We start from the raw sequence: 27,711 nt of genomic DNA on the forward strand, positions 1-27,711 counted from the left end.
ACCAAATCTCTGACAGGGAATATCGGAATGAACATTTGCACAAGTACCACCTTTGAGGTGAAAGGAATCGTACAGCGAATAAGTTGGGCAACTGAGATGAGCAGTGGTTGAATCAACCGATAACTGAGATTCTGTCAGAAAAAGTACATGGGGTTTGACAGACTGAAAGTAGAAATGGACATTGTTGAGATTAGAATTGAGGCCACATATATTTGTGAGATGAACTAGGAAGTGTTTTGGTGGTTTAGATCTTTTCGCACATAAGCTTACTCTATTAGTTTGACAATTCATTGTGTATGGGAACATGCTGTATGAAATAATGAAATTTTTGGATATGGTGTACACATGGTAAGAATATACCGAGATCCTTGACATAACATGGCCTCGACAATGACCCCGCATACACACTACTCGGACTCCATCCAGTCACTATCCGGCAGAGTAGAGGTAGCAAGATTATACACTATCTGATCTGGAAGTCTCCTAAAGAGTTACCAATAGGTTCGGTCCGTTGTACTAACTAGCGTCTGGCCTGTGAATACCGTTTTAGAGCTGTACCCTCGAAATGTAAGGAAGATTGGATCTCACCATGATGTTTATCATAACCTCAAAAGTCATCAGTCATACTGCATAATGGAAGAGATGGAGAAGGGTTGACTGGAACTTAGCTCTGGAGATTGAACATGGGTTCCCCCACTTCAAGCCTCCAATAAGCAAAGTGGTGGTATTTCTCCGGTTGATGAGAGTCATCTACCTAGTATTGCTTGGTAACACAGAGGGGTGACATTCCTCCATGTGGTGTGGGTGCCCTACCTCGACCATGCTTATGTTGGTTCACACCTCGGTGGTCACGCACATTGTGCTTGCATGTGGGAGTTATACCCAGGATTACTAACAGTCCCACCATCGTGAAGGTGCAAGCAGAAGATTTGGCTGTCACAGACCGTCTGGTCTTTGCTGAAATTGGGTCCACTTGACTTGAATATCACCCACATGTCAGTTCCAGCAGCGTTTTAGACTCCCTACTACACTCCCTACTACAGCTGTACTTACTACAGCGTTTTAGCTGTAGTAAGTAGAGCTTGTCTCGGATAACTGAGAGAATGTCTGTGACAACCTCAAAAGAACAAACTTAACAGTACATTACGAGAATAAAATTTCTGTTGAAAGAAAATATAAGCCAATATCTCTGTTTTCAGCTTATAAATCTATAAGTTCGGGGTTCAATAAAACTTGGACACACATTCCGATTAGTCTGCTACTTCCAAATCATTTTCACTCTTTCATCTGAGCTTTTCTCCTTGGCAGACAGGCTTCACATATCTGTTCCAAAAAATTTTTTGGCTGTCTATCTCTTCTTCTGGGAGTCCTGGACTGGACACTCTTTTTCCGCAGATTTATTGACTCACTCACCTGCGTACCCAGTTCATTCTCGTAGGGCCAGATCTAGACACGTGCAGCTTCCTACACAATCTTCAGAAATACAGCATGCGATTATGTTGCTAGACACGCTGATCATCCGACTGATGTCCATCTCCAATTTTACTATTAAACTTTAGAACACATGCTCCTCCTTGTCTGCTCTTCCATGGTGGGGTGAATCATCTTCAGTGTGCATGTCCTCACTTTCTCTTCCCTCACTACTTTTTTTTTTTTTCCTTCTCCATCTTAGATCTCTTCTCTCTAATTCTGAACTTCAACTCGAACTTGAATCCCAATGCTAATGCTCCTAAAAAAACAAATAACAAACACATTTTAAACCCCAACTCACTCCCTAAAAAACCTCCTCACTACCTTTTTTTACTTTTTCTTTTTCCATAATTTTCAAACTCAAACCTCTACAACACTCAAGCTCTCTTTCCAAATGCAATTTTTTTCAGAAGTTTGGAACTCCTCTCACAGGACTCTCAACCAATCCCAATAATAAACTTAAAATTTCATTCCTTCCTATTTGCTAAAACCTAGCACTATTTTCTCCTTCATGCCCAAGCCAAACCCTTCTCTTATAATTTTCTTGTTTAATTCACACTCCCACATTACAATCCACATTTCACTTTTCCCACATTTCATATGCACCGAGCACCAGCAAAAGCAGCTATTTTTGTGTTTTCACAGTTTTGATAAAATGTTGCCAACTTACCTAAAATTGCCATATGCACTGTATTTTGATGCAAATGCCGGACTGTCCTATCACTGGCCATATTTATCCAGGTTTGCAGTATACATCAAAGGTGCTTCATAACTGGGTCCTATTGATCCCCGCTCGTTGCAACCCTTTCCCCAGTATGGGCCACTGTTTTGTTTACTCTCGATTCACCCTCTTTGAACTAATTGTTATTTCTCTTCCAGATTTAACTGTTATTAATTTCACATTTATAACCTCCCTATTTCTAAATGCTCTATTTTCAAACCTTAATATTCACCATATTCAAACCATAATAATTTCCAATTTTCTCTGCCCCACTTGAATTTATTTCAGATAAAAAATATTTTCATTTTATTTTTTAAGGGTAATAATGTAATTTTTCAATGGGTATGCTCTTACATACCCATTGAAAAATTATGTTGTAATGAATTCTAGTGTAGCAAACTTCAGCAGTTGGAAGTGTCTTTTCAGATATGAAATTTTTTATGAACAGATTTCCAATACCTGGTGTTATTGAAGACAAAGAAATAGATAAAGCAATAGATGTTTTGTAGTATCAGCCCTGTCAATTTCAGTGTGAGAACCTACCAAACACTATCATGAAAGAGATGAAAGAATTGATGTACGTGGTTCTTGGTTGGGGAACTGACAGGTGCATAAGGAAGCATGGAATATAACAAATTATTGCCAAGTAATGCTTAACATTTTAATAATTCTTCATAACAGTGACAATTGTCAAAGAATATTCAGCAAGTTTAGGAAAACAAATATTGAATTCAGATCTTTTTGGTGAATCTTTTAAAATACTCATAACAATTGCCCTGCTCTGTACAGCAGGGTGATTGTTATGAACAAAACTTTAGCATTAGTCGAGGCTTATGATGCAAGAAAGCAAGCTTATACAGCATCAGCCAAAAAAACCCTTCCTATTTCGCCCATCCAAAATGGGAAGCTTTTTTTTTTTTTTTTGGAAACTAACATTTCAAAGTCTGCAACAGTATCTTTCCCAAAGCAATTGTAATCATTTGATGCATAGCAGACACTCCAAACAGAAATCCAAAGGCAGAAAAGTTCTATGCTAATGTTTCAAAGTGTATTTTACTGATAAAACAATCTTATGTCTGTGTTTTAATATAAAATGTGTATGTAGTCTGAAATTTAATTTCTAGTGCAGTGTGGACTTTAAAAAATCTCCTCCTTTTTGCAAAAGAAATCCCTTTTTTTTTTTTTTTGCATTTTTTGGCCTGGTTTCTCCTGTTTTCTTTCTGCTTACAAAATCCTGATTTCCAGCTTTTTGAAAGTGTATTCACATGTATAAGATAGAATAAAGAGGATAAAGATAGTAATTTTTGCAAAAAAATAATATCTTATCCACTCATATGATCTTACTATAACTGATAGTACTAAAGAAATCTGAAAACTACAGTAACAATTTTTTAATTTCTTACTAATATATTGTGGGATTTTTAGGAAGAGAATGGTCGGATTGGTCTAGTGAGCTCCACATACCTGGAAATGAACTCCGTTGGAAATTCAGCAGTGATGGTTCAGTGAATGGTTGGGGTTGGCGTTTTACAGTATATCCTATTATACCTCACATTAGTGATAAGGAAGCACTTTCAGATCGTTCTGTCATGTCACAGCCATCCATTGATCTAGTAACTTGCCTTTTAGATTCTCAGCTGGACACTTGCTGTGAACGCAATATCGTATCACGGCTAGCTGCAACTTTAGCAGCATGTGCACAACTTAGCTCTCTAGGTAAGTAGTCAAATTTTTAATAAACTTTCTCTTTATTATGAATATGCCTGCAATTGATGAATACAGCACATCAAAATAATATTTACAGATATTTTCTTTCAAAAAAAATGCAAGATTTTCCTAAATTTGTATATTCCTTTAGGGTTCATTGAGTTCCATATACTTGAGGGAAGGGGTAGGGAAAAGCCTCAGAGGATGAATATCAGTCAAACAAGCATAATCAACAAGGATCATCATATGTATCACTTTTTGTGTTGCAGTAGAACAAAGTATGCAGTCCATGTAGGTCATAATGAATTGCCACTGCTGGTTATGTCCACTTTTGCTCTGTTATAATGGCAGGTTTCACATTTATTTCTGTGTGCAGTATGCTACACACAATGGAAAAAGTGAAATTCACCATTATGACAATGAGATCTCAAATGTCTAGGCCAGGGGTGGTGAACCATTGGCACACATGCTCAAAGTGGCATACACAAAAATTTTTTGTGCATGTGCGGAATTCAGAGTCCAAAAAAATTTCAAAGTTTAAAACAACATCACTCCAGGAATCCATCTTGAATCATGACCTGCGCATGCCCGTTCTCTCTGCCAGGCATGTGGTGACAGTAAATACAGTGAAACTTCCCTTTAACAGACAGCCATGGGGAACGAAAATGTGTCCGTTAGAAAGAAGTGTCCGCTAACAAGAAGTCTGAGGGAGAAAAAAAAAAAGAAAGAAAGAAAAATCGTTAAACGTTTAATGTAAAATTAAATTAAAATATATACAGATTTTGAACAATATTTTTGTAAATAATATACAATTACATACACAAGAGATAAAGAAAAATCGTTAAACGTTTAATGTAAAATAAAATTAAATTATATACAGATTTTGCACAATATTTTTGTAAATAATATACATACAATTGTGCTATGCATATTATGACTTTATCTTAAAAAAAATACATACAGTAATCACTTATTTTCTTCTGCACCTTCTTCCGGCTGATAATTTTGTTTTCAACATTTGTTTGGAGTGAAGAAACCATCGAAAGTCCTTCAGTATCTTCTTCAGCGGCGAAAAACATTTTTAAATGATTGATTTGTATGAGCGCTTCTTCTATTTTCATCGGTGGTTCGTCGTTAATATGTTCTTCGACAGAATGACCTCCTTCCATTTCTTCATCCTCATGAGGTTTGTTTGTTTGTTTGTTATTTGGTTTTTAGGAGCATTAGCAACTAAGGCCATATTGCTCCGGGAATATGCGGTGGTCATTCCCTTGACCTTTCCGCATCCTCCGTATTTGGTGGTGACGGGCTCGAACCCCGGTCTAATCAAGAAGCCTGTGTTACGCACTGCTGCTCCTTCCCACCTGGCTACGAAGTCGCTCCTCATGAGGAACTTCTTGAAAAATATCGATGATAATGTCGTTGATATCTAGAGCACCATCTTCTGTAGTGAGGTTCGAGTCTATATCATTGTAGCCAGGGTCACTTGTAGCGGAAGTATCGTACATTATCAATAGATGTTGAAGTTCTTGTTCTTCTTGGTACGTACTCAACGTTTCTGTTCACAACTTCAATTTTTGCGTTTTGAGAAGCCAGACTTTACAAAACAGTTCACGACAGTTTGTTTTCTAATTGCGTTTACTGAAGAGGAAATCCATTGAATCGCATCTAGGATACTGATTTTCTTTGCAAGGTCACTCGCACATGTTACATCGTTCATGTTTGCAATGAGATGTCTTAAAACACGTTTTCTGTAGTGAAGTTTAAAATTTTTTATTATCCCTTGATCCAAGGGCTGACACTCTGCAGATGTATTTGGTGGCAGAAAAACGATTTGAACGTTGGACAATTCAATGTGCGGGTGAGATGCAGCATTATTCATGAAAAGAATAATTTTTCTGTTTTGACGAATCATGTTTTGGTTAAAGTCGCTCGTGATATCTTGTGTCATCCACGCTTTTTTATTAGACTTCAAGTCACCATTCAAAAGAATCAACTTTATGCCCTTGAAACAACGAGGATTTTGTTGTTTTCCTATAACAAGAGGTTGTTCAAAGTCTCCCAGCATATTTGTACACAATAGTACAGTCAAGCGTTCCTTAGAAATTTTTCCACCCTGGCACTTTTCGTTTTTTAGACTCATTGTTTTTTCAAGAAGAGCTTTAAAAAACAACCCTGTTTCGTCACAGTTGTAAATATCCTTAGCTTCAAAATCATGATATAAATCTTCCAATTTGACGGTCCACTCTGTTACAACCCCAGTATCAACAGATCCACCTTCACCACTTACGGTTTTCCAAGAAATTTTATGCTGAGTTTTGAACTTGTCTAGCCATTCCACAGAAGCTTTGAACTCATTTACTCCCATAGATTTCACAACCTTGAAAGCCTTTTCCCTAACAATAGGCCCATTAATGGGAATTTTTTTAGCACGTGCGCTACAAAACCACTCATATGTAACATTGTCAGTTTGAAGTCCAACAGTTTTCGGGAATGATTTTTGAACCTGATCATTTCAGTGTTCCCAAAATTGTTCGAGCAGTTCATTTTTTTTCTTTAGGATGTCGCTTACCTGCGTCTTCCCGATTTTGAATTTTGCAGCGAGATTGCGAACACTATTTTTTTGCCGATCATACGCATTAATGAGTTCGACTTTATCTTTTAAAGTTAAATGTTTACGAGAAGACATTGTGCACTTCACACGACACTGAACAAAACTGAAAACTGAAACTGAAAAGACAAAAAGCCGACCATACCCCCCCCCCCCGCACACACCGAATTCATCAGAAGTTTTACACGTGCCTTAATATTCTTGAAAAAGGGTTTAGAACCGCGACGTAAACCTTGATAAAATTCAGAGAATCGGAAATAGAAAATAGATTGAGGCAATATGTGGAAGAAAAGTTCCTAGAAAAAGGGCCGTGAGCTCTCCCGCAGTCCGTTATGGGGAGATCAAATTAAGTGCTAATCTGAACGAAACAGTGCAGATTGCCTGTCCGCGTCCGTTACAGAGAATGTTCGCTAGACGGACGCTGCAAACACGTTAAAACCAATGGAGGTGAGTTGGGAAATTTGAAAATGTCCGTTGTAGAGAGGTGTCCGTTAACGAGAGGTGTCCGTTAGGTTGTCACAGACATGTCCGTTAGGTTGTCTCTCAGATATGCCAGACAAGCTGTTCTTGCTACCTGGAAGTCTAAAACGCTGATGGAACTGATATTTGGGTGACACTCAAGTCAAGTGGACCCAATTTCGGCAAAGTCCGGACGGTCTATGACAGCCAAATCCTCTGCTTGCACCTTCCCGATGGTGGGACTGTTAGTAATCCTGGGTATAACCTCCATGCACAAGCACACTGTGGGTGACCAGCCAGGTATGAACCAACATAAGCAGGGGTCGAGGTGTGGCGCCCACACCACATGGAGGAACGCCGCCCCTCTACAAACCAGGCAGTACTAGGTGGTAGATGACTCTCATCAACCGGTGAAATACCACCACTTTGCTTATTGGAGGCTTGAAGTGGTGGAACCCATGTTTAGTCTCTAGAGCTAAGTTCCGGCCAACCCTTCCCTATCTCTTCCATCATGCAGTATGATTGATGATTTTTGAGGTTATGATGAATGTCGTGGCGAGATCCAATATTCCTTACATTTCGAGGGTACAGCTATAAAACGGTGTTCGCAGGCCAGCCGCTAGATAGTACACCGGACCGAACCTATTGGTAACTCTCTAGGAGGCTTCCAGATCAGCTAGTGTATAATCTTGCTACCTCTACTCTGCCAGATAGTGACTGGAGGGAGTCCGAGTAGTGTGTATGCGGGGAGCATTGTCGAGGCCACGTTATGTCAAGGATCTGGGTATATTCTTACCACATGTACGCCATATCCAAAAATTTCATTACTTCATACAGCATGCCCCACCCACTTTTTCTTACTATTGAATACACCGTGAATTGTCAAAATAACAGAGCAAGCTTTTCTGCGAAAAGATCTAAACCTCCCAAGGACTTCCTAATTCATTTCACAAATATACGTGGTCTCAATTCCAATCTCAACGATATCCATTTCCACTTGCAGTCTTCCAAACCCCATGTACTATTTCTGACTGAATCTCAGTTATCAGTTGATTCAACTACTGCTCATCTCAGATGTCCAAATTATTTGCTGTATGATTCCTTTCGCCTCAAAGGTGGTACTTGTGCATATGTCCGTTCTGATATTCCCTGCCAGAGACTTGGCAATTTGGAATCTCCTCTCTTTGATCTTCTCTGGCTTAAAATCTCTCTACCTCATTGTGTCAAATTCATCTGTTGTCTCTACCGTTCTCCCAACTCCACTTATCACTTGGAGCTCTTTGACTTCCTCTCTTTGCAACTTGACTTTCTCCAGTCCAACTTTCCTAACAGTGAGGTAATTTTCCTTGGTGATTTTAACGTTCACAACTCCAGCTGGCTTCCGTTTTCTAGTCACACCGAGCCAGCAGGTCGAGATGCTGAGGCTTTTGCAATTACTAATGACCTAGCACAGATTGTTCATTTACCTACAAGAATACCGGACAATTCTAATCATACAGCCAATACGCTTGATCTTTTTCTCACAAACAACCCTTCTAAGTACAAGGTCGAAGTGAGAGGTCCTTTAGGCACTTCAGATCACAACTTGGTGATTGTCTCTTCTCCAATGGAACCTTTATCTCATGGCTATTCCCAACCTCATATTGTTTGGCATTACAAGAATGCAAAATGGGATGACCTGCAAGACTTCTTTTCTTTTCTTCTTTTCCTTGGTCTGATTACTGTTTCAAAACTTCTGTTGTCAGCGTTTGCTCAGATCGTGTCAGTGAAATTATTCTTGCAGGAATGGAATACTTTATCTCCACTTTAAAAATTCGTCCTTTATCTAAACCTTGGTTTTCCAATAAATGTGCTAAGGCTGTCCAATAGAAGAATGTTGCATATCGTAATTGGCTTGTTTCTAATTCTTCAGTTTCATTTTCTGCCTACACCAAAGCTCGCAACAATTGTAAAGCAGTTATTAATCAGTCCAAACTAGAGTTTGAACAGGCTAAGAGTAGAAAACTTGCTTCTTGCCCTAATGGTAGCCGAGCATTCTTGTCTCTTGCCAAAGCTATTGGCCGCAACTTTTGCCCATCTCTGCTCCCACCTCTGTCCAAACCAGATGGTTCTGTTGTCACTTCAGCCAAGGATAAAGCTGACCTGCTAGCATCCCATTTTTCTTCCACCACATGTATTAATGATCTTGGTAAAACACCTCCCACCATTCCTAACACGCTCCATTCAATGCCTCCTGTGGTCTTCCGTCAAAAGGATATCAGAAGGATTTTGATGAATCTTGATGCTAAGAAAGCTCCAGGTCCTGATGGTATTTCTCCACTTGTTCTCAAAACCTGTGCTCCTGAACTTACTCCTATTGTTTGCCGCCTTTTTTCACTTTCTTATTCCAAAGGTGTTTTTCCTTCTGCTTGGAAATTTGCTCATATCCAGCCAGTTCCTAAAAAGGGTGACAAATCCCTCCCATCCAATTATCGTCCCATTGCAATTACTTCTACTCTATCTAAAGTAATGGAGAAATCAATTAACCGCCAACTCTTAAACTACCTAGAAACCTTCCGTCTGATCAACGATCGCCAGTATGGATTCCGTCAGTGTCGATCCACTGGTGATATTCTGGCTTATGTTACCCATTTATGGACTAATTCAATGGAAAGGTTCGGTGAAACACAAGTAGTTGCTCTTGACATCTCAAAGGCTTTTGATCGTGTTTGGCATAAAGAAGCTTCCATTTTATGGTTTGCCAACTGTCTTTAGTAATTGGTTATCCAGTTTTCTCTCTGATCGCTCACTGAGGGTGAGGATGATGGTAGATGGCTCTCTGTCTTCTAACTTCTCCACTAATGCTGGTGTCCCCCAAGGTTCAGTTCTTTCCCCCACTCTTTTCCTCTTGTATATCAATGACCTTCTTCCATTGACTGGAAATCCTATCCATAGTTTTGCCGATGATAGCACATTGCATTCAACTTTCCATTCTGAGAAACCTTGTCCTGCTCAATCAGCTTCAACTTCTCGAAAATCTGCTACCAATTCCTTAAATGCCGATCTTCAGGTAATTCTCCAGTGGGGCAAAGACAACTTAGTTCATTTCAACCCTTCTAAAACTCAGTCTTGTCTTATATCTCGCAAAAAGGATTCTTCTGCTCCTATGCTTATCTTTAGTGACACTCCAGTTTCTAGACAAAATGATATATCTCTTTTGGGGATTACCCTGACTTCTAATCTCTCTTGGCACAAGCACATTACAAATATTGCTTCCTCTGCATCTAAAAAACTTGGTTTTCTCTTTCGCTCTCGGCGTTACTTTTCTTCCAAACAGCTGCTCACTCTGTATAAATCACAAATCAGCCCTGCCATGGAATATTGTTCCCACATCTGGGGTGGTGCCCCCAAAACCGCTCTCAGGCTTCTTGATTCCATTCAGAAGAGGGCAGTTAGGTTAATTAATGATTCATCTCTAACAGTCTCTCCACTCGCTTTCTCATAGTTGCACTGTTCTTCTGAATTGGCTTCTATAATTCCCGCTCTGTCTTTCAAAACAGTCCGAACACGTGCCGCCACCAGCCAACATCCATTTACTGTCCAACTTCAAACCCACAGAACCAACTTTTCATCTTCCTCATTTATTCATTCAACTGCCGTTTTCTGGAACAACCTTCCTTGATACGTATTTCCTGAAAATTACAATCTACAGAAGTTCAAGTCCAATATCAACAAATATCTTCTTTCGTCTTCTCAACCTCCAACCCAAGCACGGTACTAAGTACTATAGGTTCTAATACCTCTCGTGTTTGGGGTTCTCGTAAAAAAAAAAAAAGGAGAAGTTTCAATGTAGCTGTATTCATGTAGTGGTTTGTTTGAAGTCAGAATGGTGAGACATACTGACGACATTTTGATAAAATTGTGTGATTAAATGACTTGAATATTGCCTTCTTAGGGGCACACGAAAAATTCCAAGAGGCATGCGAGGGCAGTTTTTTAAAAGATTTAGCCAATTCTGGCATGCACCCTTCAAAAGGTTCGCCACCCCTAGCCTAGCATGGAGTCTGAGATTGGAAAAAGCCAGATTGATTCAAGAAGGGTTTATTTTGTTGGATGGGAAATACTAATATTCAGTGAGTATAGTGTAATATAATTAGTGGAATGACAAAATTGCAAGTTGGAGTGTGCTGTAGCCAATTTAAACATTTTTGTGATGATTTAGGTTAGCATTAGTTGAGACATGCGATGCAAGGAAGCAAGCTTATGCAGCATCAGCCGAAAAAAAAAAAAACCCTCTGATTTCACCCATCTATTCACTCCAAATGCCTGTCTAGCTCAGCCTTATATTTATTTATTAGCTGTCAACTTACAACAAGAGATGGAAGTCTGTTCCAGCAATCAACTGGCTAAAGGCAAATTTCTGCACATCTATTCTACAACTGTCTTTCCTCAGTTTGAATCTATGTCCCCTCGGGTTCTTAATCTGAGCAAGAGGAAGAATCCCATCAGTGTTCAGCCTGCTCAAACCGTTCACGGCCATATACACCTCAATCCGGTCACCTTGCAGGTGTCTAGTCTCCAGGTGCTGCAATTTCCAGAGCTTAAGCCTTTCTTGGTAAGTGCACCCCTTTGTTCCCCTCAACGTGGGCACCTGTACGTGGTGAGGGGACCTCCCAGTGATGCTGCTGGTTTTCCAGATTAGCATCACTGGGATCCAACGCCCATACCTTGGTTCCAGGGTTACAACATTGGAATCCGGCGTGTGCAGCCGTGCGCCGCGACCCGTGGAAGCGGAAAGGGGGATCCTGGTGGTTGAGGGGCCCAGCCTTAATACACCACTTTGGCCCCTGCTTCGACGAGACGGGTGGTCCCGGACCGGCTCGACTGGGATCAATCGGCGGGTGGTATTATACTGCTAGGGTCAACTGCGTTCCAATAAGTCTCCCTCCCTATGGTCCTGGGACGGGATAAAGAGTTATTGGTAACGTGGGTATGGTGTTCTAAGCGAACTCGGCGTCCCATTCGTGTACGCAGTACCTGCTAGTTCACGAGTGGGCGTCCCCTCGTAGGGCTCCGTGGTGGGTGAGGTACTTAGGCATCAGACATTTTTTCTTTACTCTCATGAGTAATTTAAATCCAATTTCTTCTGGGGCCCCAACAAGGCCCCTACCTAACCGATCAGATGAGAATGACACCAATTCTGCCAAAAGAGCCAGAACTGAGGATAAACCACCATCTATAACTCCGCTTTTCCTCATTCTCCATTCCACCGGAGAGCAGTCAATTGGGAAAATGTCACCCTTCTTCATCCAGAAAGGATTAGAAGGGTTGGCAGGATCACCAAAATCCGTTAAACGGCTGTGTTCTGGTGATCTTTTAATCGAAGCTTCAAACACAAAGCAGGCAGAAAGAATGATAAACGCGATATCCATAGGGGGAATACCGATCAATGTAACACCCCATAAAACTTTGAACTCTTCACGCGGTGTCATTTCAGAGTGGGATCTTCTTCATGTCTCTGAAGAGGAGATCTGCTCTGAACTAAAAGATCAAGGAGTGACAGCTGTAAAGAGAATATCAATGCGGAAGGAAGGGAATCTCGTCCCTACCCGAGTTCTCATCCTAACATTTAACACCCCACGGCCTCCAAGTTCCATCAAGGCAGGGTATTTAAACTGCCCAGTGAGGATCTATATTCCAAACCCACTGAGGTGTTTTAAATGCCAAAAATACGGACACTCACAAACGGCTTGTCGTGGTAACCCTGCCTGTGCTCGATGTGGTGCAAAAGACCACGAGAGCAAGGAATGTTCAGCTTCTAAACCGATCTGTGTAAATTGCCAACAAGATCATCCTGCCTACTCCAGAGCATGCCAGCGGTGGAAGGATGAAAAAGAGATCCAGAAATTGAAAACGGAGCTGAATATCTCCTACCCAGAGGCAAGAAAACGCATTCAACTAATAAATAGCGGGAAACCTTCATATGCCCAGAAGGTTTCTGCGAAGTGCACTATCGGTACGCAGACTGAGATGACTGTACCACCAAGAGAGTCATTCACACCGATTGCCCGCTATTTATTGAGCTCACAAAAGCCCACCAAAAAAACGCAGTCAGCTGCCACTCCTATATCCGTACCTCCCAATGCTCCACCACTACCAAAACCAAGTGGTAAAGAGCCAACAGTAATAACAGAAACAATGGATGTCGAGCACAAGGAGGTACCGGATGAATCAGTCTTGGAACTCTTTGCGGAGGAAGAAATGGACACGGGACAGCGTCCATTCTTCCCCAAAAAAGATAAAGCCAAGACTGATAAAATCAAGCCCTCAGCACTTCGGAAGCCGCCTGATGGACCCACCAAGCCAAAATAATGGCTAAATTCCTACAATGGAATTGTCGTGGATTCCGGCGAAATACTGATGACATCAAGGCCCTCCTGCAAAAGCACGAGCCAGTTTGCTTTTGCTTGCAGGAGACTTATCTAAAGGCAAATGATGATCCCACCCTGCATAACATCACAATCTTTCGTAAGGATAGAATTGCGGATGGTCCTGCTCATGGAGGAGTGGCTATCCTTGTGGGTAATCAGACCCCAGTTCAGCCCTTGCTAATTACAACCAGCATAGAGGCTGTTGCAATTCGCCTTACAGTGGGATTTTTAATAACGGTCTGCTCTATTTATTTGCCACCTGGGACTGACATCTCCCAGGAAGACCTTGATGATCTTGTAACGCAGTTGCCTCCCCCTTTCTTACTTCTCGGGGATTTTAATGGACATAACACCCTGTGGTGTAGTGCTAACATTAATGGAAGGGGACGAGTCATAGAGCGTATGCTCAATGACAATGACCTTTCCCTTCTAAATATTGGAACAAACACCTTCTTCCACATGCCTACCCGTACCCTTTCTGCCATTGATCTGTCTATCTGCTCCCCTTCTCTACTCCCTTCACTCACTTGGGAAGTGGAGGAGAATCCATACGGAAGTGATCACTTCCCCGTGATAACCTTGTTAAACAGTGGGAGACCATGTCTTCCCTTCAGGTTACCACGGTGGAAGATTGATCAGGCTGACTGGTCTGCCTTCCAACATCAGGCAAATTTTGATCTCCGCACCGTCAGTCAGGAGCCGATTAATGATGCAGTAAAGTACATCACAGAAATTATCGTCCAAGCAGCTGCGAATGCTATTCCAAAAACATCTGCCCGGTTTCCACCATTTCCCAAACCTTGGTGGAATTCCCAATGCACAGCAGCAAAAAAGGCTCAAAACAAAGCGTGGGGGATATTCCGTCGATATCCTACCACTGTTAATCTAATAGCCTTCAAGCGTGCATGAGCCAAGGCACGCTACATTCGCCGTCAGAGTCAAAAGGAATCATGGATCCGTTTTACATCATCTATTAACCAGGCTACCAATTCTAAGGTAGTCTGGGATAAAATCCGGAAAATGAAGGGAAAATATACATCCCACCCTTCTTCAATCCTAGATTACAATGGATGCGCTATTGCAGATCCAATTGCAATAGCCAATTCTCTTGGGGAAACATTCTCTAACATCTCCGCAACATCTTCGTGTTCCCCAGAGTTCCTGGTCCTGAAACATAAAATCGAAAATCAAGCACTTAATTTCAAGTCCAAGGGCCTCTATCCCTACAACGGGGCATTCACTATGCAGGAACTGAAAAGAGCCCTCACTCTTTCTAATGCAAGTGCTGTTGGACCAGATGGCATCCATTATGAAATGATTAAACGTCTTTCACCAAAAAACTATGGATTATCTGCTCCTTCTATATAACAGAATCTTTATTGAAGGGCAGTTTCCGGACTCCTGGCGGAAGGCAATCGTCCTTGCTTTTCCTAAGCCAGGAAAGGATCGAAAAGTCACCACCAATTATCGTCCTATTGCTCTGACTAGCTGTCTGTGCAAAATCCTGGAGAGAATGGTTAATTCTCGTTTAATATGGTATCTCGAGTCAAATGACCTTCTCTCCAACATCCAGTGCGGCTTCCGAAGGAACTGGTCCACTTTGGACCACCTTATTAGATTGGAAACATCCATCCGGGATGCTTTCCTAAAACGCGAACACTTGGTGTCGGTGTTCTTTGATATGGAGAAAGCGTATGACACAACTTGGAGATTTGGCATTTTAAAAGATCTGCATAGCCTTGGTCTTAGGGGGCAACTCCCCATTTTTATTAAAAACTTTTTAGCCAATCGATCTTTCCAAGTTCGTGTGGGATCCTCACTCTCTCGTTCCTTCAGCCAAGAGGAGGGAGTACCACAAGGATCAGTATTAAGTGTCACGCTTTTCGCCATCAAAATAAATTCCATCACAGAACAACTTCCTCCAACTGTAAACAGTGCCCTCTATGTTGACGACTTTAGCATTTTTTGTCAGTCATGCAACATGAGGGTTATTGAAAGACAACTGCAGAAAGCCATTGACAGTCTGAATTCCTGGGCACTTGCTAATGGCTTCAGGTTCTCGCCGGAGAAGACCGTTTGCGTACACTTTTGTCGCAAGCGTAATCTTCATCCTGAACCTGAATTAATGCTCGGACAAAATGGTATTCCAGTAGCAGCGGACACAAAATTCTTGGGACTCGTATTTGATAAAAAGTTGACCTTTCTGAACCACATCCGTCAACTTTGCACAAAGTGCACACGCGGGCTTAATATTCTCCGCTCGCTCTCCTCTACATCTTGGGGAGCAGACCGATGCACGCTTCTTCGGCTTTACCGTGCACTTGTGCAATCCAAACTTGATTATGGGTCCCAGGTATATTCTTCAGCCAGAGACAGTGCCCTTCGATGGCTGGATCCTGTCCATCACCAGGCTCTTCGTATCGCTACTGGAGCATATAGAACATCTCCTGTCCAGAGTTTATACGTCGAAGCAAACGAACCACCGTTATCGCTTCGACGTAAGCAGTTGTCTCTAAACTACGCTTTTAAACTGAAATCCCTGCCAGACCATCCTACGTGGCTATCCGTTTTCGAGCCACGATGGGAAAATTTGTACAACACCCGTAAGACTGCTAATCGTCCTTTTGGTATTCGTTTCCAAGAGCTACTCGTAGAACTTGATATCACGGTAGACAAGGTTGCCCAAACACCGAAGCAACCCCTTCCACCCTGGCATGCTCATATTCCAATATGTGACTTGTCCCTCAGAAATTGGGGAAAGTCGGACACTCCATCATCGGTCTACCTGCAGCTTCATTCAGCATACAGAGCTGAACACTCTGACTTTGCGCCAGTTTACACAGACGGCTCGAAGTCGGAATCATATGTGGGATCTGCTGCTGTCTTTACAGACACCACTACATCGGAGCAGATTCCCTCTGAATGCAGTATATTTACTGCAGAGCTGCATGCTATAGAGTTAGCCTTGGATTACATTAGTGAATGCCAATACCAACGGTTCATTTTATATTCTGACTCTCTCAGCATGTTACAGGCTTTAATATCTGTGAGGTATAATCCTCATCCAGCTCTGTCTAGTATCCAGCAGAAGATTCACTTTCTCCATGAACGTGAATATGATATCCGCTTCTGCTGGATCCCGAGCCACATTGGGATTAGGGGAAATGATTTGGCTGACACCGCAGCCAAATCAGGAATTCCCAATAATAATCGCTGCCTGTCAGTCCCTTATACAGACTAAAGGCGAATAATACACGAAAAGATACACTCCCAATGGCAGGATTCGTGGAATAGACAGACTGCGAATAAATTATATCTTATAAAGCCTTTAATTGAACCGTGGCAGTCTAGTCTGCGCAGGAGTCGTAAGGAGGAAGTTGTTCTCGCTCGGACCCGCATAGGACATAGTCATTTGACACATTCGTTTTTGCTGAGGGCTGATGACCCTCCTATGTGTGAGTCCTGTGGCACAATTTTATCTATTAGACACCTTTTAGTTGAAAGTCCAGATTTTAGCAATATCCGTTTTACCGCCTTTAATCATCTGACTGAGCCGTATACACTCAGTCAGATTTTATCTGACAATGACAATGTGTCTGCTATTTTTAGCTTTTTGAAAGCAATAAACGTTTTTAATAGTATTTAAAATTTATATGTTATTGTTATATCTTTTATTGATTTATCTTTTTTATATATTTATTATTAGATCTGGACATGGTGGCCTAATTAATTAGGTCACCGAGAGTTTAATTTTAAATTTTTTTTTTTTTTTTTTTTAAATATTACCTAGTCTTGGCGCATTATAGCCATAGTTGCTAATGCGCCAAAAAAACCCAAACAAACAAACAAACCCCTTTGTTCCCCTCATCAGTTGTGTTACCCTTCTTTGTACTCATTCTAGCAAATACATCCTTCCTAAAATAAGACCTCCAGACCTTATTTTAGGAAGGAGGTGATTATCCTCAATGGGATAATCACCTCCCTTTCCCTGCTAGCAAAATTCCTATATATTATTGACAGGACTCCATGACCTGCTCTGGAAGCTCCTCTGCACTGCTCAGAGAACGTCATATCTGACTGCACAATTTCCCCCAAGTTCTTTTTCATTCTCCACTACCCTGAGTGTACCACACAGTTGGTACATTTCTCTCAGATTACTGCTACCCATATGCAGTACTTTGCATTTGTCAATGTTAAACATCAGTTGCCACTTCTCAGCCCATTTTCCCAATTATCCAGGTCCTGTTGCAGTAGCATACTGTCTTTACTGTCGCTAACAACCCTGCCAACCTTCGTATCATCTGCAGACTTGGATATTAAGCGTGATATACCTACATTAATATCATTGATGAATATATAAAACAACAATGAGCCCAGCACCGAACCCTGGGTAATTCCACTAATAACATTAGTCCACAAAGAGCAGTCTCCACTGATTACCACTCTCCGGTGTCTCCCACTCAGCCATTCCTTTATCCATTGTAGCAACTTGCCCTTAATGCCATACCACTCAAATTTGTACCGCAGTCTTCCATGTGCAACAGTGTCAAAAGCTTTCCTGAAATCCAAGTATATGATATCAAAATTATTTTTTATATCCAGTTCCTTTGTGACCACATCATAATATCCAATCAAATTGGGTAGACAGTACTTTCCCTTAACAAACCCATGCTGTGCCTTAACTATTACTGCAATCCTCTCTAGGTGATCCTGCAACGCTTCTTTAGCCAGTGACTCCATTATTTTCCCTGGAACAAGTTAAACTGACAGGTCTATAGTTACTTGTGTCAACTTTTGAAAAATAATTTTGAACCATAATTATTTTATGAATTGGGGATACATTTTCTCACCTCCAGTCCATTGGGACCTCCCATGAGTCCAAGAAGCTCTCATAATTATGGCTGAGGGTATGCTCACTTCCTTTGCTGCTTCCTTTAATATAACCGGACAGATCCCATCCACCCCAGGTGCCTTTCTTATGTTTAACTTCAACAATTTCTCCTCCACTTTGCTGCTCTCGATTATTACAAAATCACTTAGCTGCCTGTTAGAGTTTGATCAACTTCTGGCATTCTCCTCCTTGAATAACTCCTTATGTATTTCCACGAGTGTTTGAATATCAGGATCACTTCTTGCAATGATAACTGTATCATCAGCATAGCAAATATAATTGATAACTATTCCATTTAAAACAATTCCTTCTACTCTGTCTTCCAATGTCACCTTCATAATTTTATCAGAATATAGATTGAACAGTAATAGACATAGAATGCACCCCTGTCGAACACCTCTCTTTATCTTAATTTTTTCTTCTGTAAACTCATCTTCCACTCTCACCATAGCACTCTGATTATAGTACAGATTCTCAATTATTTGGATGTCTTTGCTGTCTACGTTTATCTGGTACAGGATAGCAAACAGTTTTCTATGTTGAACTTTGTCAAATACTTTTTCATAGTCTATGAAACAAGCATAAACATCTTGTTGCATTTCCAGTCATCTTTCTATTATTACCAAAAGACTGGACATAGCTTCTCTAGTACTTACACTCTTCCTAAATTCAAACTGTCTTCCCTGTTTCCTTTTCACATTTACCCAAGGTAAATGTGAAAAGGAAATGTGGAATGCCACCAAAATTAGTAAGTAAACTATTCAAGGCATGGGTGAAGAATCCCATGAAAAAAAAAAAATCAGTTCCATAATCTGCCGATAGGAGATAATATGGCACTGTACAAGAGGAAAGATATGACAAAGTACCAACAAAAAAATAACTAAGACAAACCTTAATGAAATCGCAAATTTTTATTTGTGCCCTTTGCAAAAAACAGAAAGAAACTGAACTAATCTGCCAGAGGAAATGGTTTCACAGCTACAAACTCACTCTCAGTTTATTCCCAATGGTCGATGATGTCAGTGATTGTAGAATTCGTTTTCAATGTGATTACCATTTTTTCTTCTTGACAGGAATTGCATTTGATGCACAGTGTGCTCGACTGCAGAATGTAACATCTGTGGAATAATGTTCTGCACATGCTGTGTTACGTTGTCCTTTAAGACAGCCAAGTTAGGGACACTTCCTTGATAGACATTGGCCTTGAAGTAACCCTACAGCCAAAAATCAGTGTAAGGTCAGGCAAATGATGGCCATGCATTGGGAAACAAACGACTAATGACTCTTTCTGCAGTAAAGTGATGCTGGAGAAGCTGCTGTACTGGTCGTGCAATATGAGGTGGAGCAGCCCCATCTTGCATAAAAATTGTCTCATCCAGGCATCCTCTTTGCTGCAGTTGAGGAATAATGAAACTGCTCAGCATGTGATATCTTTGTGCTGTAACGGAACAGGTTGCTGCTCCTGCTGGGTGCAATTCCTCGAAAAAGCATGGCTCTAGGATGAAATTTGAAGTCACACCACACCAGACGGTGGTTTTTGGCGAGTGCAATGGGATTTGCTTAATAGCATGCGGTGCTTCTGAAGCCCATATTCAGCAGTTTTGAGTGTTGACAGTCCCATCGAGATAAAAATGGTCCTCATCTCCCCAAAGAATGTTCCATGGCCAGGTATTGTCCATTTCCATTCTGGCCAAAAATGTTAGAGCACATGCCATTTTTCAGAATCATCTCTTTGCAGCTGCTGCTGGCGACTGATCTTGAATGTATAATAGTGGATTAGTTTCCGAAGAATTTTCTACACAGTGGAATATGGGACATCCAATTGCCTCACTGCTCCCCGTGCACTGCTACTAGTTCCAACAACTGTATCCATGGATCGGTCATCGATAGCTCTTGCAACTTCCTCTGCAACCTGAAGTGAAACAGGCTTCCTTCCTCTTCCAGGCTTAACAACAAAGGACCCACTTTCCTCAAATTTGTTAATCATCCTAACTGCTGCAGCTGATAAAGGACCTTGACGTAAGTTCTTACAGCGTCTAAATTTACACAAAGCGGCTGCTGCATTGCATCCATCAACGTAGAAGAACTCCGCAGTTAAAACACGATCAAGTAGAATGAGACACATTGTTAACAGTAAACTTATAGAATATGCTTGCAATGTTCACATTGTGCCTTTATAGCTCTCTTTTGCAGGGGAAAATTAAATTAACTCAAATTTGTGCAAATTTTCTGCTCTCTTAGGTGTCTTATTTTTTAGTTTGGATTTAAAACTTTAGTGTAATTCAGTTTCTTTCTGTTTTTTTTGTAAAGAGCACAAATAGCAATTTGTAATTTCAATAAGATTTGTGTTAGTTATTTATTTGTTGATACTTTTCTCATGTCTTTCCTCTTGTACAGTGCCATATTATCCTCTATTGGCAGATTTTGGAATTTTTTTTTTTTTCAGAGGATCCTTCTCCTCATGCCTTGAATAGTTTACCTACTAATTTTGGTGACGTCCGCTTATTACTCAGCATTAGCATTAGTAGAGGCATATGGGAGGGTGCTGACTCTCTTTAAAAATTACAGGCTCAGAAAAAGCGATAAGTGTTTGCCTTTTTATTTACCTAATTGTTATTTTATATTGTACTTTAAACATAGTCTTATAGTTATTGTTAAGGTGGTTATTTTTATTTTTAATTTAGATAAAGAGTTTTTGTAGATTACTACATAATATACGTAAAACCGTTATTTCATTCGAATCTTGCAGCCATTGTTTTTTTATAGAGAAGTAGGGAATTCAAATTTTTAATTGTGGTAACTAGGCAGCTCTAACGTATAATTATATAGCATAATACGCATCACTGCATTTAGGATTCTATTAGATAGCGTAGTATTGACAATTGATTAATTAAATTTATTGATCTTATTAATTTAAAATATCATGCCTCAGACTAGAGCAGCAAAGCAACGGGCACAAAGTGACAGGAGTGCTGTGACTTGGGGGTGAACTGAGGGAGACAATTCTCCAATGCATCACAGCCTAAAAAAATGTGCAACCTCTGAAATGTTTGCCGAACTCTCTGGAACAGAACATGATCTAGCCAAGGAGGATGTCTTTGTGTGTGCCAGGTGCAGAGAGAGTGTCTAGAAATTAGGCATCAACTCAGTGTTCTACTGGGCGTCTATGAGAGCTTGAGGTGTAGGGCAGATGCCCTCGAAGAAATTAATATGAGGGGCCTGTCAAGCTCTCAACTGCCCAACTCAACACCAGAGCTCACTCCTGGGCATCAGGGAACACAGCGACAATCTCCAAGGCAGAATGCGCTGGTCCCAAAGGAACTAGTTATTGTTGGTGACTCTATTGTCAGAGAAACGGGGAATATATTGTGTAAAAAGGATAGATGGAATAGAACCGGGGTATGTCTGCCAGGGGCAAAAGTTGATGACATTGTAAAGCATATATCATCTTTTAAGGGCACAAAAGGTGATATTGTTGTACACGTTGGCACCAATGATATTAAGAGTAGGAGATCTGCAGATTTACTTAACAAGTATAGGTCAATGTTGCAAAACAGTCGTGAGTCAGGGTTAAAATTTGAAAGTGTCTGCAATTCAGCCCAGACACGATAGGAGGGAATACATGATGAGGGCCTTGTAATCAATTCGGCCCTGGAAAGATTGTGCAAGGCTCCAGGGGTAGAATTTTTTTCAGCGTGGTCTGTGCTTGTTAACAGGAGAAACTGCTTCTACAGGGAGGGGATACAGTTAAATAGAAAGGGTGCAAGAATATTTGCTGATGCTATTGAGGCAGTGTTAGGTGGGTCGGAAAACTGCTAGCTTGGGGGGGATTCACAGACTAAAACGTTAAAAGTAGCCGCAGGCAGAGGTGAAGGTGATTCTTGCACAACTTCTATTAGAATAAGTAGCGACCTGGTGCTGGGGGTGTCAGGGACTGATGGCAGTCATTGTGAAACAGGTGGGTATATGGGATGTGTTAGGGTAACTAAGAATAAGAATAGGTGCATGTATACTTGCATGTATACTAATGCTAGAAATATAGTAAATAAATTTGATGAATTTGAAGTGCTGTCAAGACATCAAAGGCGGATATTGTTGGGATAGCAGAGACATGGTGTCACACAGATATAAGAAATGCAGAACTGGAATTTGGAGAGTACAATGTGTACAGCAAGGATAGACAGGTTAGGAAGGGAGGAGCTATTTGAGTCAGTTTGGTGTGACATAAGCACTGCGAAAGCAAAAATAAGAGTAGGGGTGTGTTATAGACCTAATGACTCGAATGAGTACAATGAACAATTGTACAGAGAAATAGAGTGGGCTAGTAAATCAGAATGTCTTATAATAGGGGATTTTAACTTCCCAGATATTGACTGAAACTTGTGGATTGGTGACTCACATACTATAAGACTTTTTTGGATTTATTGGATGATTGTTTTCTGCAGCAGCATGTTTTTGAGGCAACCAGAGAGCGTAATACTCTTGATCTGGTTATCAGCAGTGATCATTCGTGTATTAAGAATTTGCAGATAAAGGTACCGCTAGGTGGCAGTGATCACAGTGTACTGATGTGGGATTTACTTAAAGATATAATTACCATCAGGGGTAAAGGAAAGGGTTTTTACTTTCGTCAAGGTGAGTACAGTGGCCTCAGAAAGTTTTTAAATTCTGTTCAGTGGGATCAACTGACGATGTTACCAACAGTAAATTCTAAGTGGGAAGCATTCAAGGAATTAATTGTGGATGCTACTAAAAGTTTCATACCTATTAAGAAATATTGTTCAAGGTTTAAGCCTAAATGATATCAAATGGACTAATGAGACTCGTGATAGAGAATAAAAATGCATGAGATGCATATAAATTATCAAGCGACTCAGAAGCCTATGGCAGATATAAGCTAGTCTGTAATCAGGTCACAAAGGAGGTTAGACAGGCGAAGGCAGATTACAAGAAATCTTTGGCAAAAGATGCTAAGAAAAACAGCAAGGATTTCTTTACTTATATACACTCTAAAAGGAAGGGGATGAATTAGATTGGTCCACTTGATATCGATGATTCGACTGTTGATGATCCTGCTCAGATAGCAAACAAACTGAATGTGTATTTTGCATCTACATTCACACATGAGGAGTTATTAAGGTTTGAAAATGGCAGAAGGCTATCAAATTGTAGCAGGGTGCTTAATGATTTTGTAATAACCGAGAGCAAAGTGGAGGAGAAATTGTTGAAGTCAAACATAAGAAAGGCGCCTGGGGTGGATGGGATCTATCCAGTGATATTAAAGGAGGCGGAAAAGCAACTAAGCAAATCCTTAGCCATAATTATGAGGGCATCCTTGGACATCTCACGGACTGGAGATGTGCAAATGTTTCCCCAATTCACAAAGGGGGATCGAAGGGTGACACGAGTAATTACAAACCAGTTAGTTTAGCTTCTGTTCCGAGTAAAATAACGGACTCACTGGTTAAAGATGCATTGCAGGATCATCTAGACAAGACTGAAGCAATAATGCAGACACAGCATGGGTTTGTTACGGGAAAGTCTTGTCTGACAAATTTGATAGGATATTATGATGTGGTTACAAAGGAACTGGATGCAAAAAATAATTTTGATATCATATATTTCGATTTCAGAAAAGCTTTTGATACCGTTGCACAAGGAAGACTGTTGTACAAATTGGAGCAGAATGGTATTAAGGGTAAGTTGCTACAATGGATTAAAGGATGGTTGAGTGGGAGAAGACAGAGGGTGGTAATTAATGGGTGCTGCTCTTCGTGGACTAATGTTATTAGTGGAGTCCCACAGGGTTCGGTGTTGGGTCCTCTGTTGTTTTGTATATTTATCAATGATATTGATGAAGGTATATCAGGTTTAGCGTTGAAGTTTGCAGATGATACAGAGTTTGGCAGGGTTGTTAATGACAGTAATGGCAGTGTGCTACTGGAACAGGATCTAGATAATTTGGGCAGATGGGCTAAGAAGTGGCAACTGAAGTTTAACCTTGACAAATGCAAAGTACTGCATGTGGGTAGAAGTAAACCCAGAGAAACGTACCAACTGTGTGGTACTACACTTAAGGTGGTAGAAAATGAAAAAGACCTGGGTGTAATTGTGCAGTCAGATATGAAGTTTTCTGAGCAATGCAGACAAGCTGCCAGGGCAGGTCATGGCGTTTTGTCAATGATATATAGGAATTTTGCTAGCAGGGAAAAGGAGGTGATTTTCCCTCTGTATAAACAATGGTCAGGCCATGCCTTGAGTACTGCATACAGGTCTGGAAGTCTCATTTTAGGAAGGATTTAGATTTGCTTGAGAGTGTTCAGAGAAGGGCAACAAGATTGGTGAGGGGGAATGAAGGGATCCTCTTACTAAGAGGGGCTTAAGTTCTGCAAATTGTAGTGGCTGGAGACTATGCACCTGCACGGTTGAATGGGTTGAGAGGATCTGATGGGATCCTTCCACTTGTTCAGATTACGAACCTAAGGGGGCATAAATTTAAATTAAGAAACGACAGATGCAGAATAGATGTGCGAAAATTTGCCTTTAGCCAGTGGGTGGTTAATTGCTGGAACAAACTTCCATCTGTCGTGGAAGTTGATAGGTTAAATAAATTTAAGGAGGAACTGGACAGGCATTTGGAAGGAATGGTGTGAATTTTTTTTTTTTTTTTTTTGGCTGATGCTGCATAAGCTCATACACTTGCTTTCTTGCTTCACATGCCACTACTACTACTACTGTATGATGCAAGAAAGCAAGCTTATGCAGCATCAGCCAAAAAAAAAGAGAGAGAAAAAAAAAAAAATGCTTCCACTTCATCCCTCCACTCGTTCGAAATACCTGTTCAGCTGAGCCTTAAGTTTATTTGGTCTATCAACTTCCACAACAAGGGATGGAAGTCTGTTCCACCAACCAACTACCCGCCAGCTAAAGGCAAATTTCCACACATCTATCCTACATCTGTCTTTCCTCAATTTGAATTTATGCCCTCTCAGGTGATTATTCTGAGCAAGAGGAAGAATCCCATCGGTATTGATCATGCTCAAACCATTCAAGGCTTTATACACCTCTATCAGATCACCTCGCCGGTGCCTAGTCTCCAGACACTGTAATTTGCAGAACTTAAGCCTTTCTTCGTAAAAGCAACCCTTTGTTCTATTCACTAATCTTGTTGCCCTTCTCCGTACTCGTTCCAGCAGCTCTACATCCTTCTTTAAATGAGGCCTCCAGACCTGTATACAGTACTCAAGGTGTGGCCTGACCATTGCCTTATACAAGGGAATAATCACCTCCTTATCCCTGCTAGAAAAATTCCTTTATATCATTGATAAGACTCCATGAGCTACTCTTGCAGCTCGTCTGCGCTGCTTAGAAAACTTCCTATCTTCCTGCACAATTACCCCCAGGTCCTTTTCATTTCTAGCACTGTCAGTGTAGTACCACAGAGTTGATACGTTGGTCTGGGGTTGCTGTTTCCCATATGTAGTACTTTACATTTGTCAATGTTAAACTTTATTTGCCACCTCTCAGCCCATCTGCTCAACCTTTCCAGATCCTGTTGCAGCAGCATAGCGTCAGTAGTGTCCTTAACAACCCTGCCAACCTTTGTATCGTCTGCAAACTTGGACATTAAGCTTGATATACCATCATCAATATTATTTATAAATACAGAAAACAATAATGGACTCAACACTGAATCCTGTGGGACTCCACTAATAACATTAGTCCACGATGAGCAGTGTTCATTGATTACCACTCTGTATTGTGCCCCTCAACCACCCCTTTATCCGTAGCAGCAATTTGCCTCCAATGCCACACTGCTCCAATATGCCGAGCAGTCTTCCATATGCAACAGTATCAAAAGCCTTTCTAAGATCCAAGTATATAATATCAAAATTATTCCCTGCATCCAGTTCTTTTGTCACTGCATCGTAATATCCAATCAAATTGGTCAGGCAAGACTTTCCCTTAACAAAACCATGCTGGTTCCGAGCTATAACTGAAGTCTTGTCTAGGTGATCCTCAGTGCTTCTTTAACCAGTGTCTCCATTAATTTTCCTAGAACAGAAGTTAAACGCACAGGTGTATAATTACTTGTGTCAGCCTTTCATCTTCCTTTGTGAATTGGGGTCATATTTGCACATCTCTGAGTGGGAGGTACCCATCTCTATGGGTAACTCCCCTGAGTCCAAGGAAGTTCTCATAATTATGGCTAAGGGTTTGCTTACTTCCTTTGCTGCCTCCTTTAATATAACTGGATAGATCCCATCCACCCCGGGTGCCTTTCTTGGGTTTATCTTCAACAATTTCTCGTTCACTTTACTCTCAGTTATTACATGATTATCTAGCTTACTGCCAGAGTTGAATACACCTCTGGCATTCCCCTCCCTGAATAACTCCTCACGTGTGAATGTCGATGCAAAATATTCATTTAGTTTGTTAGCTACCTGAGCAGGATCATCAACAGTTGAACCATCAATATCAAGTGGACCAATCTGATTCATCCCCTTCCTTCTAGAGTTTACATAAGTAAAGAACTCTTTGCTGTTTTTCTTTGCATCCTTTGCCAAAGATTTCTTGTAATCTGCCTTCGCCTGCCTAACCTCCTTTGTAACTTGGTTACAGATCAGCTTATATCTGTCATAGGCTTCTACGTCACATGTTATATGTATCCCATGCCATATGTCTCATTAGTTCTGCTGACGTCCATTTAGGCCTAAACCTTGAACAGTATTTCTTAGTTGGTATGTCAAGCCTTGTAGCTTCCAAGATAAGTTCTTTTAATGCTTCCCATTTTGAATTTGCTGTTGGTAACATCATCAGTTGGTCCCACTGTATAGAATTTAAATACTGTCTCAGACCATCGTAGTCACCTTTATGAAAGCAAAAATCCTTCCCTTTACCCCTGATGGTAGTTACCTCTTTGAGTAAATCCCACTTCAGCACATGTGATCACTGCCACCTAGTGGTTCCTGTATCTGCAGATTCTTAATGCATGAAGAATCACTACTGATAATCAGATCAGGAGTATTACTCCTTCTAATTGGCTCCCGAACATGCTGCTGTAGAAAACAATCATCCAATAAATCCACAAAAGCCTTGCTAGTGTGAGTGACTAACCCACAAATTCAAGTCGATATCTGGGAAATTAAAATCCCCCATTAAAAACTCTCTGATTTACTGGCCCACTCTATTTCCCTGTACAGTGTCTTATTGTACTCATCAGAGTCATTAGGCCTATAGCACACTCCTACTCTCAATTTTGATCTTCCAATGCTTATGTCACACCAAACTGACTCGACAATGATGTCGACTGGCTTCACTTCCTTGAATTTTGTGTTTCTTAACTAATAGCATAACCTCTCCTCCCTTCCTATCCTGTCTATCCTTTCTGTACACATTGTACTCCCCAAATTCCAGTTCTGCATTCCTTATATCTGTGTGA

At 40.8% G+C, this 27,711-nt stretch overlaps 1 protein-coding gene across 1 annotated transcript in view; it reads left to right on the top strand.

The window, feature by feature from the left end:
- HERC2 (E3 ubiquitin-protein ligase HERC2) overlaps positions 1-27,711 on the top strand; it is a 971,627-nt gene that overhangs the window by 698,015 nt on the left and 245,901 nt on the right. Inside the window, exon 64 of the mRNA XM_090372402.1 lies at positions 3,617-3,907. Coding sequence (XP_090228528.1) covers positions 3,617-3,907 — 291 coding nt within the window. The remainder of the gene's footprint in view (positions 1-3,616; positions 3,908-27,711) is intronic.

Source organism: Mastigoproctus giganteus, chromosome 1 (assembly GCF_048544385.1).
Source record: "Mastigoproctus giganteus isolate SK-2022 chromosome 1, ASM4854438v1, whole genome shotgun sequence".
NCBI lineage: Eukaryota > Metazoa > Arthropoda > Arachnida > Uropygi > Thelyphonidae > Mastigoproctus > Mastigoproctus giganteus.